At 53.6% G+C, this 15,993-nt stretch overlaps 2 protein-coding genes across 2 annotated transcripts; both read left to right on the top strand.

Annotated features, from left to right (window-relative positions):
- The first annotated feature begins 4,860 nt into the window (after nt 1-4,860).
- Nucleotides 4,861-6,621, top strand: LOC136373965 (C-type natriuretic peptide 2-like). The gene is made up of 2 exons (XM_066339056.1): nt 4,861-4,956; nt 6,345-6,621. Exons 1-2 carry the CDS (start codon nt 4,861-4,863, stop codon nt 6,615-6,617), a joined length of 369 nt encoding a protein of 122 aa, XP_066195153.1. The 3' UTR covers nt 6,618-6,621.
- Nucleotides 6,622-8,399: 1,778 nt separating this feature from the next.
- On the top strand, nt 8,400-12,824 carry GAPDH (glyceraldehyde-3-phosphate dehydrogenase). The gene is given in 13 exon segments (XM_066341169.1): nt 8,400-8,957; nt 8,959-9,141; nt 9,634-9,677; nt 10,232-10,331; nt 10,464-10,570; nt 10,656-10,746; nt 10,916-11,031; nt 11,150-11,231; nt 11,362-11,513; nt 11,617-11,695; nt 11,922-12,005; nt 12,155-12,252; nt 12,521-12,824. Coding segments are annotated over 13 exon segments (1,749 nt in total). The 5' UTR covers nt 8,400-8,414; the 3' UTR covers nt 12,591-12,824.
- The last annotated feature ends 3,169 nt before the right edge of the window (nt 12,825-15,993 follow it).

Here is a 15,993-nt window from a genome sequence, read left to right as displayed (position 1 = left end):
GCCCAAACTACCCCCAGAGTAGAAAATGCTCATTCCTTTCTCATATTGTATGTGCTTTATACTACACTATTCAGCTTTTAACACAGGACCAATGCAATTGTGCTGGGTTTAGGCCCTTTTCTATTTCATCCTTTTTGAAGCTTTTGTCCTGTAAAGCCAAGCAGGCTTTTGAGGGGAAGGTACCTGCATCTTTTTCTTGTGCATATCTCATCAAAGAAGTGTTCAGGGAGTGGGGTGTGAGGAGAAAGGGAGAGAGAAAGGCTAACTTAGATCAGAGCACTTCAATAAACAATAGGTAAAGTCCATGGAAAAAATACATCTTTTAAGAGCTAAAAAAACCAAAACCAATCCAACACTTAAACTTTAGAAGTATCTTGTAATAATACTAGTTTGATAAATTAATAAGTATACTGATACCCTTGATTGTCTTAGTGATTTCTGGAATGTATTTGCTGCAAATCCAATTATGTTTCAAGTAAAATTGGCAGGTTTTTTCCTTTCACAAATGCCACATCAGCTTTCAAGTCAGTCCTGGCACTCCTTAAACTGCCCTGTGAACATGAAGTGCCCTAAATTAGATTTTGTGTTAATCACATAAATAACCTTTAACCTTCTGTCTAGAGGCAAGTTGGCATTTGTCCCAGAGCTCTTTCCTCTTACAGAATTATTTCCTCTTACCTTGTCAGCTGCCTAGAAAGCAGACTAGTCACTAGCTGAGCAGGAATGGGAAGGGTGGTCCTCCTCTCCACTGGTTCTCGCAGATCTGCAGTCTCTGTCTCTGAGGCTTTACCGCCTTCCTGCAGTTGTGGTCACCTGGGTTCACCCAGCAAGTAGAGCATGCTGCTCAGTTACCTTCTGTTCTAACTGCAGAACTAGCTGCTGTAGCTTATTTGGATCCCTATTTAAAAAACCCAGTCATTAGGAAGTGCATAGCTTTGCACTAACCTGAGCATGTGGTTTTTCATGCCAATATCTGAATGGACATAACCATGTTAAATGCTTCCAGAAACAAGTAAAGGGGGGAATGATGGGGTGACAGATGTATTTATAAACACCCCGCTTGAGTCCCATGACTCACTGAAAATACCTGCCCACTTGCCACCAGCCTAACAGCCAAACACTAATACAGATATGCTCCAACTCCAGAGCATGCCAGTAGCCACAGGACAATCGCATGAAATACAAAGATCAGAAGGCTACAGCAATATTGTCCCTCTCCCCTCCTTCCTGATAAAATATTCAGTGAAGGCTCCAAGAGCCAAAGGTAGCAGCTACAGCATTGACAGTAAATACAGCACAGAGTCATGCACACCATACGTGATTTCCTCACCACCCACAGGGTATGACACTCACATACAGGAATAAAAAAAGGAAAGGACAGCACATATGGATGTCTGCCCAGCCTCGAGGTTTTACAAGTGATAGGTCTTGTGTAGATGTGAGATAATATGTTGCCAGTGCTGCAGTAGGGGAGATATGAATGGGTGGATAGAGGAAGTGAGGTGGCCATAAAACTTTTTTTTTGCTCACCTTCAGGCCATACTTTTCTACGACATGTAGTTGAACTTCTTCCTTCAGGAGATCCACACAGTCACCTTCCTGTGTGAAGGGAAGGAGAGTGTGACAATCAGTGACCAGACTGACACGCAGGCTCCGCTGCTTTGCAGTCTGCCCTTTGCTCAGTCCCAGACACTGTGCTGCCCGGGCAGAGTGAAAAGTCAGTGAGAGCTGATTGGTCCCTTTCTGAAGCGCGTGCAGGGGGAGCATCCTCCTCTCCTCACTGTTCTCTCTTGATACAAGAAGAATTAGCAGTCGTGCTAATTCTTCATGGACAAAGGAAGTCCTGAAGGAAGATGAGGCAAAACCCAAGAGGGGTTTGGGCAGCTACACAGTGGTTGCAGCCTTAAGTAGATATCTGCTGCCTTTCTGTTCCTCACAAGCATGTATTTCGATGGCTGCCACAATGACCATAAATCACTGCTAAAGGAGTAATCCCACTCCTTTGCTTCTAAGGCAACATCAGTGGTGTTTCCATTCTCTAGGGACTCCTGATCATGGTTACTCTGAACTACAAATGGTACCAGTGGAATAATGTGAATATTGTACACTTCTAGAGCCTGCAGCAACCATCATCATTTTCTACCATCTTGGACCAAGGGGGGTTCCTTTAGGGTACCTCACTCAGTTCCCAAATCTCTCAGTCTCACGTTGTCCTGCTCCTTTCCTATATATGCAACTGTTTGTAGAAAGCTGATTGTGATTCAGCAGGAGACCACTTTTCTGGTCTTGCAAGCTCCGGAGTCAGTGCCCCAGCATCCAAAGGGGAAGGGTTTTTATAAAGAAAACTTGTTAGCATCAGAGAGGAAAGAAGGACAATAACCTATTTGAGTCTGAGAAAACTGGGGCAATCGAGGACTTGTCTGCCAAAGCCTTTCCACTTCACAGTCATTGCCAGGACATATTAAGAGTAACTATTCAGTTCTACTGCAGTCCCAGCAAGGATCTGGGATGCGGAGCAGCTGCAGCGTCATGGCACCTGAGTCACTGAGCACCTGCATTTTACCCAGGCTCTGCTGGATTTGCAAGACCTTACAAGAATCTGCAAGAAAATTTGCAAATTTTCTGCAGTCTCTGAAGTTTCTTGCTTGACACAGGACAGTGATTGCCCTTTCTCTCTTGCCAGCCCCAGCTCTTGCTGAACCCAAAGAGGGCACTTGTCATCTGGATTCTCGGAGCCTGTCCACCCCTGCAGGGCTCAGTCTTTGTGCAAGTGGACTGGAATTTTTGAGTAGCTGCAAACACATTTCTGGCATTCTTCTTCCAGTATGGGGGCCATCCCATTCAAGGGATGCCAGATCAAACTGCTGCTACATTTCATATCAAAACCAGATTATTACTGCTTTTGCAGCACTTAGGAAAGGACTTTCACTCAGGAAAGGACTGACTCTGACTCATGTAACCTGTGCGTTCCAGCGGACTGCCAGCAGCAGGAGAGCTCGAGCACACTGACTCAGCTCTTTCTGGATGGCCACATGTGACAGGCAAGTACACAACAGCATCCTCTGGGACACCTTGCATGCAGCACGAACATGTGCTTACTTCCTGTCCTTCCTTTCTTTTCCATCCCTCTGAAACTTTCACACCAGATGGCTGCTCACACTACCGCATCCAGCACAAGGAGGGGCTGGCTGTGCACACACATCCTGTACCTCGTTTGTGCCCAGGCACCCCCATGGAATGCCCACGTGGGGTGCGTGTCCCGTGACTGTCCAGCAGTCCCCTGTGCTTTGTAGATTCAAAGGTTGGTATAAGAGTAATCCTGTTTCCCACAAAATGCCTTGGTGGGGCCTCAAGAGCCCCTCCACGTGCTGCCAGAGGGTGACAGGAATGCCAGACAGGAACACTAGAGCATCACATTGCTCTGGACACAGCACCCGTGGTGGGCTGCAGCCATCAGCTGGAGCTAACAGAACTGGATGTCCACAGCAGTGCAAAGCACTGCTTCCAGCATCAGTGCTCCAGACTGAAAGCCCCTACTCACTTCTCATGGACTGGATGCAAAAGGTTCGTAAAACTTTCTGTCTCCTTGAGCAGAGAAGAGATAGACTCACAAACCTGCACCTGCAAGTGCCAAATGCCTGGAAGGAAAAAAGGGAGGAAAGGAGGGAGAGACACAGCAAATATCTGAACTGTGACTTTTTTATATTTTTTCTTCTTTCTTTGAAAAAAGTAAACAAAAGCAGGCAGCAGAACACGTCCTGTCAAGTTCTGACCCAACTGTTTTGTGCAACAGTACTGAACAAAGGGAAGTTCGGGGTGTTGTTAAACTCCCCCAGCACACCCACTGCTAATCCTGTACTGGGCTACAGTCCCCCCATTCCTCTCCCCTGACAAACTTTGCTGATTAGTTTCTGTCATCACACCCAGGCTGACTTCTGCACCCTGATCTCCAAACAGTGACCTCATTGCCTTGTTCAGCTGGTGAGAAACTACAGTAAAATGGAAGAGGTAAACAAAGTGGGGGGAACTAATGGCCAGAAGATTTAGGAGGTAGGAATCTGCTCCTTGCTATCCTGCTCCCATTGTGTGCCTGAGCTTGAGAAAGTGCAAGCTGAGTCTTGACAAGCTCTTTTCTGTGACGGTTCCTCTGGAAACTCAGCCCAGTCCTCCAGATGGTGACTTGGGACAGACAGCCCGCAAATTATGTGCCCAATAGTACTAGACCCACGCTCCTGTCACTACAACAAATTCTGTGTACTACTGGAATTCACCCACCTTCTGCAGCAGGAGCTCTTCATTCCCAGCCCAACTGTCTCACCAAGATAGAAATATTAAAAACAAAAGCCTGTGTTGTCACAGAGCTGAATTTGTGTCCACTCTGTGCAACCAGCAGTGTGCCTACCTCTTAACTGAGCTGCAGTTCATGCTCATACCGGTTAGAGAAATAGCATTAACAGCACTCTGCCTATGAGGAGTATGTTCAATACTCCTACACAACGCAGCCTTCAATATCCTCCTTTTGGGACACGTTTCAAAGTGTCACCCTGTCCCTGACCCTGACAGACACCTCCAGGTCCTGGCCAGCAGCAGCTCAACTCGCATTTGTCTTCCCAGACACTCAGTAAACACCTTTGTGTCTTTTTTCTTTAGAGGAAGGGGTCTTGCTGAGCTCACCCTGAAATATATCACCCTGGACAAAAGGGCTGAAAAGTTAAGGAGCTCCAGGGGGTGGTTCAGCAGGGAGCTGGGGCCAGTCGCCTGCCAGAACCAAAGCTATAAAGGCAGAGAGGGGCCAGGGACCACATCCGACACAGATGCTGAGAGTCCTGCCCTGCCTCCCACCAGCCCTGGGATAAGAAGATGCTGGGGCTTCAGTTGTGGTCTTGCTCATTTTTCCTCTTGGTTCTGCTCTCTGCCAGCGTTCAAACAGTGTCCTTACCAGGACAGAAGCTACAGGTAGGAGGGAGTGGGAGAGAGCTGAGGTTGATTTCAGGAAGGGAGGAGGAGGGGTGGTTGTGTTTGAACCTCAAATGAGAGGTGCTCCCAAATTCCAACTGCAATGAGGCTGCTGTCTATTCTTGTTGCATTCTCTCCTTCAGCAGCCTCATCTCTAGGGTGACTTTATCTTTATAACCCAGCCATTAAGGAGAACCAGAATTTCAAGACAGGAAACAGACAAAAGCTTTTTAGAGCTCTGCAAAAGCTTTTAACAGTGAAGAGCCTGGTCCTTTCTAAGCCCACTGTGTCAGCAGCCACCAGATATTACAGTCATGTCTCCCATCATTTTCAGGGCCTGGTTCTGATGTTTCAGAGGGAAAATGCGTCCTGTCAGGCCAGGAGTTTTGCTCCTAAGCTCAGTACTAACCCCCTTAAAGACCCTCTTTAAGACCAAGAGCCCTGTCAGGATGCCAGCTAAGGGCTTCTTCGCTTGAGTAAATACTTTATCCTCAGCAATTACAGCAATAATATTTTTGGCTTTCAAATCTAGCCAGCTCCCTGTTACCCAAACCCTAACCTGAGCCCCAGCACCTTGCCTTTACATCACCCTGGGAAAGCCACAGGGAAGTAGTCAGGACATGAACTAAAATCACAAGACTGATCCTGCTATGACTCACCACTTTCAGTCCTCCATGAGGATGCCTGTGTCCGCTTCAGTTAACTTGCCACCACAAAGAGCTGCACAAAGGCATCCTCAGCCTTAGCTCAGCATCCATGTGAGAGACAGATGTGGAACGGCTCCTGCAGGCTGCTTCTCTGGGCAGCAATGCCATGCCTCCACTGCACCGAACACACCCTCCAACCTTTATCTCCCAGCAGTGCTGGGGGGTTTACAGTCCGCACAGCCAACCTAGAGGATTTCCAGCAGATGGGGAGTCCCCCTTCCTCACACCTGCTCTGCTCCTGCCTCTCCCTCATCTTTAGCAGCAGGTATTTGAAGCAGGACCATCCTTCCCAGCAGCCCTCTGGAAAACATGAAATGGTATACAGCAGCCTGAGCACACAGAGGTGCTCAGCATCCACAAAAGCAGCAAGGACTGAAGATAATTGCCTTCCAAATCTGGGCCAGAGCAGAATGTGCGTGTGGTTTTTACAAGAGCAGGGCAATCTGCCCTGCAGCTGTCTGCCTGCTGTTTTGAACGGCAAAGCCATTTCAGATAGTGGGAGCCGCTGGTCAAGCCCTTCCCTGTGTCTAAATGCAATGTCACAGGCTCAGTGCTGTGAGCAGGCATCACTTCAGTGTCCTGCCTGAGCCCTCAGGAGGATATGGGCAGTGGGGTACCAGGGGGTACAAGGCTTATCACCACAAGCACAGTCTTCACCCCACTCTCCTCCGTTTATCCCAGATGCTCCTTTCACGATTGCTGCCCCTGGAGGCCGAGTCCACGCTGAGCGAAGAGGACACGAAGGAGGGGTCCAGCTTTGGTCCTCGGCTACTCTCCTCCACTCTCCCCCTCCTCCCATCTGGGGCCAGAGCTGCCCGTCCATCGCTCTGGCGCAAGAACCTCGCCAGTCGCAAGTGGGCACTGCCTGGAGACTGGGCCTGGAAGGCCATGCCCAGGGGTTGCTTCGGGCTGAAACTGGACCGAATCGGGACCTTCAGTGGTTTGGGGTGTTAGCTTTGGACGGCCTCCAAGGTGAGAGGGCCAAGAGAGCAAGCGGGCAGGGAAGAAGTGTAGGGCAGAGCTGAGCGCACGGACAGCGAGGGGATGGGGCAGCGGGGCAGGCTGTGGGGACACCACCTGCAAGCCGCCCGGGCAAAGGCCGGGACCGGGGACTCCCCGTGCTGCCGGTGCGGGGCTGGGGCCCGGCCGGGGCGAGAGCAGGCGGGCGGGACACCGCTGGGCGGCTCACCAGGCCCGCTTCCCCGCGGCCCGAGGGCACCCAGCCTCGGGAACCCGCGCGGCTCGGGAACCAGCACGGCGCACCGCTGCGCGAAGCCTTGAAGCTCCCGCCCCGAAAAAGGGAGGCTGAGGCGGCGAGGAAGCGGCGCGGCGGTACGAGGAACTGTCCGGCTCCGCAGCTGCGCCCCGAGGCAGCTGAACCCCCGCTCCGCCGGCAGCCCCCTCCCTGCTCCCCGTGCCTGTGGACTCGCTCATTAAAGAAGCTGTACGAATTTGCCGCGTCCGCGCTCGGCGGTGGCCGCCCGCGGCCGGGGCTGGGCGGGAGGCGATGGCAGAGGCCCCGGCGCCCCCGGCCCCACGCGCGGGGCCGTGCCGGGCCCCGCCGCCGCCGCCATGCCGCGTGGGGCGTGCGGCACGCGCGGCTGCGGCGCGGTGCGGCCGGGGGGGCGGACACGGGTGAGGAGGGATCGACCGGGCGCGGGGCACAAGGGCCGCGCTGGCTCACCCCGGCCGCACTCTGCCCCCGCCTGAGCAAACACTGGGGCCTCCTGTTTGCGCTGAAGCTTCCCGCCCGAGAGCCTCCCTCGGTGGGCTGCGGCTGGGGCACCACCGACCCCGGCACGAGTTCGTAGCCCTGCTGCTGTGCCCCGCGAGCCATCACCATGTCCTGGCCTTTAAGAAAAGGTTGTAACCTCAGCTGGGTCTAAACTTAGCCACCAGCCCCTCGACAGCACCGGGAATAGCAGTGGTATAAGGAGAGTAGGGTTACGTTTAAGGTGCATGACCCCTCTCTTGTCCCCCACCCCAGTACCTGCGTGGTTCCCCCAGCCTGGCCACCCCCTCCCTTATCATCAAAGCCCTGCTCAGACGAGCAGACAGAGGGCCATTCCAGCTCCCACCACCCCCACCTGCTCTGTCAGTCCAGATTTGCATCCCCACTGTTGCCACACCTTCCTCCGGGATGGGAGATTTGGCATTTGCGCGTGCTCTGGGCGTTGTACCTAGGGCGGGTTTGTCCCGCCGCACCTGCCCCGCACGGAGCCGGGGGATGGAGGCGGCAGGGCTCGGTGAGGGAGCCCAGCATGGGGGGCGGGGAGCCGGGCAGCGGCCATGCCAGGAGTGCTTCCTCCTCGCAGGCAGCCAGGGAAGGCGGGCCGAGGCGGCAGACGAGCAGGATTTCCGCCGTCACGTCCCGCGGGCAGCGGCAGCAGTGCCGCAGTGCCTCATTAAGATGGTGCTCACGCTGCCGCCCGTGGCCTGCCGGGGCAGCGCTCGGCCAGGGGCCCAGTCCGGAGCACGCCTGGCTAAACCCGCCCAGAGAGGGGGGTCCCTGGAGGAGGGAGAACTTCCAGCCAGTACCTCCCGTGCCGGGGGGAATGGGGGACGCCTGCTCCCTCGGGGGTGACCCCAGCATCCCTGCAGTCCCTTTGCCCTTGCAGCCATAGAATCATGGAATGTTAAGGGCTTGGAATGGAACTTTTATCCACTTCCAACCCCCGTGCCACGTGCACGGACACCTCCCACTAGAGCAGGTTGCTCAAGGCCTTATCCAGCCTGGCTTCGAGCACTGCCATGGTTGGGGCATCCACAGCCTCCCTGGGCAACGTGTTACAGTGGCTCATTACCCTCACAGTAAAGAACTTCTTCCTAATATCCATTCTATATTTTCCCCCTTTCAATTTGTACCCATTACTCCTTGTCCCCACCACTACATCTCCTGACGAAGAGTCCCTCTCCGGCTTCCCTGTAGGTCCCTTCGGATACTGGATACTACTCCATCCAAGGGGGCACAGACTGCAGCCGGGGCGGGTGGCTATCTGCCCTTTGTTACCAGGCGAAAGCAGCGCACACCATCCTCCGGAGCAGCAGCAAGTCCGGCGGGAGCAGCCCCTGACCGGCAATCAGCCGGGGGTCCCTCCCCGCCTCCTCGGGCAGGGGCGCAGCTGCCCATCCCCGCCCTGGGGACAACTCCCCGCAAGGACCGGTGCATCTTTCACCACCGCCACCAGCATCACCAACCCCCTTGGGGTGGCTCGACGGGAGGGTAATCGCTACGGACCCTCCGTTCCCGGCGCGGGGCCTTTGTTAACGGGGGGCGGCGGGGCGGGGGAAACGGGGGGGGGTCTTCGGCATCCGCACCCGCAGCACGGGCGCACGTAGCCCGGTCCGGCCCCCGCGCTGCCATTCGACAGCGTCGCGGCGGGGCGGGCCTGCGCCCTACCCACACGCGGCTATAAAGGGCGGCGGAGAGGCGTTGCGCCACCTCCTCACTGCGCGCCGGGCGGTTCGGAGGCAGCAGGTAACGGCGGGGCGGGGGAGATGCGCGGGGGGAGAGCCGGGCGGCGGGCGGTGGGCGTGTGAGAGCCCTCTCCCCACACACGCACGCCGCCCACCGGCAGGGGGTGCGGCAGCTCCCGGGCGGAGCGGGGCCGCGTGGCGGCGGGGCCCACGGGCACAAAGGCGGCGCGGCGCAAAATGGCGGGGGCGGCGTGAGGGGGGCGGTGAGGCGAGGACGGAGGGGTGTGTGAAGGGGGGATGGTCGCCGGAGGAGGAGGGGGCGGATGGTTGTTGTGGCGGGGGGGAGGCGGGTTAATCGCCCGGGGCGGGGGAGCGATCGCCCGGGGGGGTGGGGCTTGCTCCGAGCCCGGGTCTCCCCTCGCCCCTTCCCCAGTCCGCTCCCCGCTCGCCCCTCGGCGCCGGCGAGGCGTTAACGGCGGCGGTGCGGGCGCGGCTGCCGGGGGCGGCTGGTGCCGGTTCTCCTCATGCCCCTACTGGTGGTTTCTGCCCGCAGGAACATCCCGAAGCGGTCAAGATGGTGAAAGTCGGAGTCAATGGGTGAGTGCCGGGGCCGGCAGGGATTTTGGGGTGGGGGGGCAAGGACGCCTCAAGGGCGCGGGGGAAGATTTGGGGGAGGGAGAGGTGGAATCCCGCCGGTCCCGCTCCGCCGGCGCCCCCCGGGGCAGAGCGGTGCTGCTGACTCATTTCTCTTCGGATTCGGGGTGACTCACTCCGGAAGGGGCTGCCGTTGCCCGGCTGCCTTAGTTGCCCTCTCCATTCCCGGGGATCCCTGCAGCCCCCCACCAAAAGGTCTCCTGGTGGATCGTGTGTCGATGGCGGCCCCGGGGATGTGACCTTCTGGTGCCGGGCCGAGGAGTAACCGGATCCCCGGGGCTCTCAGTAAATTTAGCGATTGACCTTTCCGGGGCGGGGGTCGCTCTTAATCTTTAACCGGGGTGCCTTGGCCTTTGGACGAGCTGCAGGGCTCCCTCCCGCCCTACCGGCCAGGGAGCAGTGGATGATCCCGAGGGAAGGCTGCCAAGGACTGCCTCCCATGCCCAGCTGGGCTGGTTCCCTGTTCCGCCTCCTCACGCATGTCTTTCTCTCTCCAGATTTGGCCGCATCGGCCGCCTGGTCACCCGGGCTGCCGTCCTCTCTGGCAAAGTCCAAGTGGTGGCCATCAACGATCCTTTCATTGACCTGAACTACATGGTGAGTTGCTTTGCAGTGCCCCCTCTGGGCCTTTCTGAGTACGGCTTCTCTGGATCTGTTCTAGTAACTTCCCAGTGTGTTAGAGGATGATGGCAGCCTGGGTCCCTGACCTTCTCCTCCTCTCTTGATTAGGTTTACATGTTCAAATATGACTCTACTCATGGCCACTTCCGGGGCACTGTCAAGGCTGAGAATGGGAAACTTGTCATCAATGGGAATGCTATCACCATCTTCCAGGAGTAAGTATCTTTTTCCCCATTGCTCTTCTGGAGATTGAAAGCAAGTGTCTCATGAAGCAGCTCTTAAAATTTTGTCCCTCCTTAGGCGTGACCCCAGCAACATCAAGTGGGCAGATGCTGGTGCTGAATATGTTGTGGAGTCCACTGGTGTCTTCACCACCATGGAGAAGGCCGGGGTGAGTATGCTACAGAGGCACAGGGGAGAAGTGATAGTGCTGCTTCTGCCTGTGGGGCACTTCACGATCTACAGAGATGCTCAAGATGGGGCTGTGAAGGAGAAGAGATCTGAAGAAGCAAGCTTGGAAGCATCCTGAGTTATGTAATCTCTTACCTCTCTCTCTCCAGGCTCACCTGAAGGGTGGTGCCAAGCGTGTGATCATCTCTGCCCCCTCTGCTGATGCTCCCATGTTCGTGATGGGCGTCAACCATGAGAAGTATGACAAGTCTCTGAAAATTGTCAGGTAAGGAGAGAGGAGCATGGCTTCTAGCCTGGAGCTCTGACCAGCTGCCAGGGGTCTCACTTCACCTCAGTGGAAGTGTTGCCTCTGGCTGATGTGCCTTTATCTCTCTCTACCCCAGCAATGCTTCCTGCACTACTAACTGTTTGGCGCCCTTGGCCAAGGTCATCCATGACAACTTCGGCATCGTGGAGGGTCTCATGGTAGGTCTGCAGCTTGGTGCTGAGGGGATGACCTCGTGTGAGAGGGAAAGCATGTGTACTTCCTGTGTCACCTGGGATGCTCCTTCTGGAGAGTATTGGCTGTGTTCTTACTCCCGTGCTCTTCCTTCAGACCACTGTCCATGCCATCACAGCCACACAGAAGACAGTGGATGGGCCCTCTGGGAAGCTCTGGAGAGATGGCAGAGGTGCTGCTCAGAACATTATCCCAGCGTCTACTGGAGCTGCTAAGGCTGTGGGAAAAGTCATTCCTGAGCTCAATGGGTGAGTGTTGCCCCTTCTTAGAGGTGTCACGAGGAGGCAGAACGTTCCTAGGCTGGCAGGGGAGTGCCAGATGCTGCTCCTTGCTGACTCACATCTCTCACAGGAAACTTACTGGAATGGCTTTCCGTGTGCCAACCCCTAATGTCTCTGTTGTGGACCTGACTTGCCGTCTGGAAAAACCAGTAAGTGTTACGGATGAGGTCCCAACAACTTCCAGATGTGCCCTAGCTTCCTCTAAGCTCTGTATTGCACCTGGAATTGTCCTCTGCATCCATCTTGTCCTGAAGATGTGATCTCTGAGAAGAGCACCTGCTGGGGTGTTCCCATGTGTGTCTCCTCCTTCCCCTGCCCCTGGTGGACATTTTGTGTGAGTTGGGATCTGAGCATCTTGGATCTGTCTCTCCTCAGGCCAAGTACGATGACATCAAGCGGGTAGTGAAGGCTGCTGCTGATGGGCCCCTGAAGGGCATCCTGGCATACACAGAGGACCAGGTGAGGAACGCCTGCTCGCTCGGCTGCTGGTTATTGGCACTGCCTCATTTTTCTAAAGGACTGTTGGCAGCAGCTTTGCCAGGATCCTGGTTTGGGCACTTTGAGTACACACTGGGCAATCATATGCATTACAATTCCATGTGTTCCAGGTTGTCTCCTGTGACTTCAATGGTGACAGCCATTCCTCCACCTTTGATGCGGGTGCTGGCATTGCACTGAACGACCATTTTGTCAAGCTGGTTTCCTGGTAGGTGCAGCCCTGTGGAATGTGGGGGTTGGCACAGACAGGTTACAGACTTGGGTTGGTTACTGCTGGTGATCCAGGTGGATACACAGACCTCCATCCTCACTGTGGAGTGGGATTGCTTCTTACCTGAAATTACTATAGCTGCCTCCTTCCCCTCAGAGGATAGATGGGAGTTCAGTTGTGTGGGATGGGGCAGAGGAGCAGAAAAATAAAAGAAGGGGTGCAAGAAATGGGTCAGCCATTGACAGTGCTTGTTTTCTGTCCCTAGGTATGATAATGAATATGGATACAGCAACCGTGTTGTGGACTTGATGGTCCACATGGCATCCAAGGAGTAAGCTGAACACACAGCCCCCCCTGCTGCCTAGGGAAGCAGGACTCTCCTTTGTTGGAGCCCCTGCCCTTGTTCACCACCGCTTAGCTCTGCATCCTGCAGTGAGAGGCCAGTTCTGTTCCCTTGTCTCCCCCACTCCTCCAACTTCTCCCCGAACCTGGGGGAGGTGGAGAGGCTGATAGAAACTGATCTGTTTGTGTACCACCTTACATCAATAAAAGTGATCACCATCTGAAAAGCCTTGTCTGTCTGTCTGTCAGGGGGAGATGGGAGGAGCGGGGCATGTATGTAATGAACAGCTACATGCCACAGTCTCAGCAAGCTGCAGTGAGGAGCTGGGAAGTGCAGCGTGCCGAGCTGCTTGTTCCACATGGGAGAGCCCAGACTCCAGCCCGTGAGCCAGGATGAGGTGTGGTGCAGGTATGGTAGGGTGGAAAACAGCTCTGTGGCTCCATCCACCTAGCTCTGGATTTGCTTGTCTGATGGGCGTATGCAGAATAAAAGTGCTGAGCAGATCACGCTTGCGTTTGGTTTGGTAAAGGGGTGCACAAGGAACAATTCTCTTTCCCCTGCCTCGGTGAGGGACAAGGAAGATACTTGCTGGTGTTACAAGGAGGGTATTTCACTTGCTTTTTTACCTTTTGAAATGAATTGGCTTTGCCCCAGAGGAAATGGCTGCCCAGGGACGTGTCGGAGGCCAGCATCGGCATGGTGGTGGCCAGTCTTAATTCTGGCTTAATTCTGTGCGTAAGGAGGGGCAGTTGCAGTTAAGCTGCTGAGCAGCAAATCTCTGCAAGGTGAGTGTCAGTCCTCTGCCTCCCTGCATTAGTTCAGGAAGCATGAATGCTGCTGGGCAGGGACGGAGCCTTCCATGACCTGTGAGCACTAGGACAGATAAGCAAAGCACTGCACAAAATCACGTGGCCCTCCATTTTTAGCAGCTTAATTTAGCATCTCAGGGCTGATGTGTTCTCTCCCTGGCAGGCACGGTTGGAGCTGTTGTCCGGACCCCAACTGCTTTAGACCCAGATCTGGATGCTGCAAGGACGTAAGCTGGAGGACTTAAACTCTCAGGATCAAGGTATGCTGGACATGGTTTCCCAGAGCCGCTTATCTCCAGCAGTTGGGCTGCGTAAGAATTAAATGTTTGCTGGACTAAAGGGTGATGACTCAAAGTTGCATTGTAAAGAGAAGGTTGACTAACGTGCCTCTGGATAGGAACTGGGATTCTGAGCAACTTGTTAGCCCTGGGATAGCAGAAATACTTAGATTACACCACAAATGGCCCTGTCACTGTGGCTTTAGGTGACTGGCATTAAGTGGGAGCTGCCTGGTGCTGGAGCTCACTGGAGGCAGCCTGCCTGTGGAGCTGGGTTTCTGCTGGGGGCACTGTGTAGCCTGGAGACCTGTCAAGATTACAAATGAGTCTTGGGTTGGTCCCATCCTGTCCTTGACTGCTGTGCCTGGGTGCTTTGAATGGCTGTGTGCTCTGTGCTGCTACCTGCATATTTGTGTGTGTGCCAGTCAACGCCTCACTTGATAATCTGGAAGTGCAGAGAGGCTACCGAAACTCCTCAAGGGGGAGAGGGATGGATATCCTGTTTTCCCATGTAAAATATATTTTGAACTCGGTTAAAAGCTGGAACATTTCTACAAGTCAACTTTTTCTCCTAGAAAGCCTTATGTTTCCTAAGCGAGATAAGGTTACCTGAAAATTGGTAGAGCAAAGAATTCTTGTTACTTACAAGCATGAGCTGTATCCAGCCTGAGATCAAATTGCTCTGGGAATGAGCAAAGTCATACAACCTCGGGGTGGAGGGAAGAGTATGTGCTCTCAGACCACCAGCTGCTGGGAATATTCTGAATAAAAGTTCACTTTGTTTTAAAATACAATTTCAACTGATTTACAATCTCATCTCTCCTAGAAAAATTATATTATATTGAGACGAGGAAAGCCAGGAATCACAGCCTTTAAAACATGTTGGTCCTGTATGGAAACAGGGAGAGTGAGTGTGGTAAACTAGTCATGCAGCTTTTGGACAGCGCTGGAGGGCTTGGTTTCCTCTCTCTAATATAACCTTCCTAAAATGCACAGCTCTTCCAAATCCTTATTTTGCATCCAGACACTGTGCCTGCAGATGGCACCACAGCAAGGCCCCTCCGGACAGATGGAAAAACTAGCTCAGTGGCCAGTCTGTCTGAGAACTGCAACCCTGACCTAAAAAAACCTGATGTAATTTTTTTTCCATCAGTTTGCAAAATCGGCATATATGACTCTGGATGGCATTGAGATAAAGATGGGAGATCAGCTGTGGCAGCTGCTTCTGTCTCTGGAGAGGAGTTTTTCCCCAGGTAGGGGAGCTCTAGGTTTGTTCTGACAGCGTTTCTAAGGAAAGCAGAATACTTGGTCAGGCAAGGCAGATGCTCAGGCAGACATAAAGAGCTCTCATTCAGCAAGGGAGTGAAAAGCGATTGTGCCACTTTGCTGGGACAAACCAACTCCAAGGGCAGCTGCCACAGGCCAGAATCCAACCTGGTTTGTGAGCACCTTGCAAGGGGAAGGTACAGAAAGACACTGATCCTGGCTAAAGGGTTGAATCTGCCTTCCTTGGCTGGCCGGGTACCAGGGCTCACTGCACAGAGCCACGGTAGGAGAGGGATGCACCTGGGAAAGCTCTCTGGGTGACCCAAGAGACAACTTCTCTGATGGGCAGCCACCCATTTCTAGGGGTGGTAAGCTGTATGCTTTAGTCTCCTTTTTTAAAGACAGCTAAGGGTAATTAGCAGTGGTGTTACAGAAAAATTTTGGTTTATGGTAACTTTGAACATTTAGAGAAATTATTTTATACTTCCTTGGCATTTGCACAGACTAGTACACATGCATTGCTTCCCCAAGAAAGGTCCTCAGACCACCTTCATGTTGAGATGTCAGCATGAAACCTCAGCATTAATGATGATGCCACGTAGTGAAAACCAGCTTGGGCAGATATGGCAAATAATTAAGTTCACTTGAAAAATCACTCCAAAATGATGATTGTGTAAGCACAGCGAAATAAGGTCTTGGACATTCAAAACAAAAGTAAATCAGTCTTTGAGCAAAGCAATTGACAGGAGCAGGGCAAGGCAGAGGACATACACATCTCTGAAAGACTCAGGACACAGTTAAAAAAGACAAACATCTTAAAGGATAATGTTTCAACCTCCTTCATAACTGATGCCATTCTCAAAATGCAGGTTCATGACTTAGGGTATGCAAATAACCCTGGAGGCTCCAGCAGTACTCACATTTCATCAAAACCAAGCTGCCTACCTTTGGGCACTCACAGTGTGTGCACGCTGCAAAAACAAGTAATTTGTTACTTACTCTTCTGAGGTGAATGTAATCTCTTACTCTAGGACAGCTGACT

Source organism: Sylvia atricapilla, chromosome 2, assembly GCF_009819655.1.
Source record: "Sylvia atricapilla isolate bSylAtr1 chromosome 2, bSylAtr1.pri, whole genome shotgun sequence".
NCBI lineage: Eukaryota > Metazoa > Chordata > Aves > Passeriformes > Sylviidae > Sylvia > Sylvia atricapilla.
Note: the sequence above shows the minus strand (reverse complement) of the source record. Positions and strands in the feature narration are given on the sequence as shown.